The sequence below is a fragment of the Penaeus monodon genome, chromosome 19 (genome assembly GCF_015228065.2).
Source record: "Penaeus monodon isolate SGIC_2016 chromosome 19, NSTDA_Pmon_1, whole genome shotgun sequence".
Lineage (NCBI taxonomy): Eukaryota > Metazoa > Arthropoda > Malacostraca > Decapoda > Penaeidae > Penaeus > Penaeus monodon.
In genome coordinates, this window is record NC_051404.1 from 32,820,590 (window position 1) to 32,823,153 (window position 2,564).

The following is a 2,564-nucleotide window of genomic DNA, read 5'->3' on the forward strand; positions in this document are numbered from 1 at the left end:
TCTGGTTTCATATTCTCCACCAAGATACATTTATATGGACAGTTCGAGACTACATATATACATTAGACGCAAGACGTTCTAACCGAGACTCAGGTGTATGTAGTCTACCCACCAGCGCCATAATCGACAGAGTGGGGTGTAAACTGCACAATACTGTCATTTACTGAATGCATTTATAGTCATATAAGTATATCTTAATAAAGCATTTTTGGCACTATATTGGCACTGTAACAAAATACAGTCATCACTACCGTCTACTGTGCGTGATGACCTCATCGAAACTAAATAAAGGTTGAGGAACTGGGCGAGGGGAAATATCAGACACAAGGTTAACGTACACAGCTAGCAGAGTACCAGGACATAATAACAATACAAAACAGACGAAGGTAAACACATCCAGTTTAAGTCTCTTGAGAGTCCAGATCCTTAGCATTACATACAGCGTTTATTGAAATGATTTGTCTTCCCGCCTTGTATTGAAGTGTACATAAAAATATACAGAACAGGTGTCTTAACCTACACTGGTACTATATACAAAGGAATATGGTGTTGGGAGCATGGCTATTCGTGATGATATATGCAGTGTTGCCAGACGCATGACTAATAAGAGTGAGACCTTTGTGCATGATTCCCATCTGGCAAAACTGATGATATGGCATGAGTATGACATCAACTCTGAACAATCCTGAGGCCACTCTCGGACACCACGACTCCACACCTACACACAATGGCTACTTCAGTGAGATTCCGCAGTCTGAACCGCACAGGTCTGTCCGCATGCGCGTTTCGCTCTCGTCTTAACTGGAGATTCAATCACCATCACTAAAGCTAGATTAAATACCTTAAAATCATACTTATCTTTTAATGAGACTAAATGAGTGGCTGGCTATAGATAAGAAGTGACTGTCTCCCTTTCATTATCAAACACACTTATGATACATTTCTTACAACTGTTACTGGAAAAAGGAGGGTTCGAGAGGTAAGCAGCCTGTTGTTGAACTGTTCCACGCGGAGCCCCGGGCGAGTCAGGTCAAGCTCGCGCGATCCACAAAACGCCACAAACACTGGTGGGACGTTCGACTATCACAGGAGATGAGGGTGTGGGCGGGGCGAAGGGTGAGAGGCGAAGGGTGAGAGGCCGGGGGGCGCTCGGGCCCTCCGCGCGGCTCCACGACGGAACGCAACACCACGTCATCCTCGAGGGGGGAGGGGGAAGTCAGTAACACCTGCACTTGTATTATCACTGAACATATTTGTTTTGAGAATGCGTATTTTTTTTTTATTCTGCGTATATATATATTTTCTATTCACATCACTTATGTTTTTGTTTTGATTATTTAGGGATGGAGAGACGGAAAAGTTGATTGCGTTCTTGAACGGGACGAGCAGACCGTCACTTGCAGGCTTCGCCGGCGAGGCTTCGCGGCGACCTCACTTGGTGGTGTGTCGCGCCCACGCCATGCGCTGCAGCTGCGCCAGGGTCTCCTGGCGTGAGACACGCTCGCTGGCGGTGCGGGTGATGGGCCCGTTGAGGTTGCGCGGTGTCCCGAGCGGCGTCGGGCCGTAAGGGCCCAGTGTCACGGCGTCCTCCGGCACCTGCGCCAGCCGCTGCGGCTCCAGGGCGTACAGCTGCGCCACGGCCTGCGTCACGCTCTCGCCCGACGACTGGCCGCTGCTGTCGCGCTTGGGGTCGCTCTCGCTGCTGAGGGAGGGCGTGCTGCTGCACTCCTCGTAGCGTTGCGCGCCTCGGGGCCGGGGCAGTCCCTGCAGCTTGGGGGCGGAGAGGGGGTCCTGCCGGGGCACAGCCAGAGTTAGCTCCCCGCCGCGGCCGCCGTCGGTGGCCCACACGGGGAGGGGATGGATGAGCGGCCCTTGAGAGGGGACGCGGGGGGAGGGCTCGCGGGAGTGGGGGGCCGAGCTGGGGTCCTGGACCAGGACCGGCAGCTGCAGCGCCCCCAGGAGGGAGGGGGCGGAGTTGGTTGGGGAGGTGGGCGAGGGGAAAAGGAACGACTGCTGGGCTATGCCGGGCGAGGGCGTGGGCGGGGGTTCCGGGGGGCGGAAGAGCGGGGCCGCGCCGCCGAGGTCCAACGCCGCCGCCAGCTGGCTGGTGTGGCCAGGGCTAGCGCCGGGCACCAAGAGCTGGCCAGAGAGAGAGCATGAGTTGGCCACTCGCTGCAGCAGCCACTACACACCATGCTTCTGCAAACGAAAGAGACTACTGAGCCATGCAGGCCTCAGCGGGGTCGCTCGCCCGCCGGCCCTCGGGGGGAGGGGCGCCGCTCGGCCGAGTTAGCCTCTACGCTGGCGGTTAGTCAGCCGACCAACTACTGGTTTTAGGACATCAACAAACTAAATACCATGCAGCAACTTACGAGGCGGCCTCAAAAACGACGGAAGGTTACATGTCAGCTAAATACTACCATACTGCAAGTTCTACTCACACGAGAAATTACTTTCTAAAATCTACGAAACCTTTTGTTATATATATCACTGAAAACCAGAATGAAATCCCTTGCTGATACTAAAATGGCTCTCAACGTGAAAGGGTCTCAAAATGGTCCTTC

The 2,564-nt window shown here is 53.9% G+C and overlaps 1 protein-coding gene across 1 annotated transcript in view; it reads right to left on the reverse strand.

Annotated features, from left to right (window-relative positions):
• Positions 1–6: 6 nt before the first annotated feature.
• Positions 7–2,564, reverse strand: part of LOC119585394 (proline-rich protein 36-like) — a gene marked incomplete in the record, with an annotated part of 46,402 nt that continues 43,844 nt past the window's right edge. Inside the window, 1 exon segment of the mRNA XM_037934057.1 lies at positions 7–2,139. Coding sequence (XP_037789985.1) covers positions 1,432–2,139 — 708 coding nt within the window.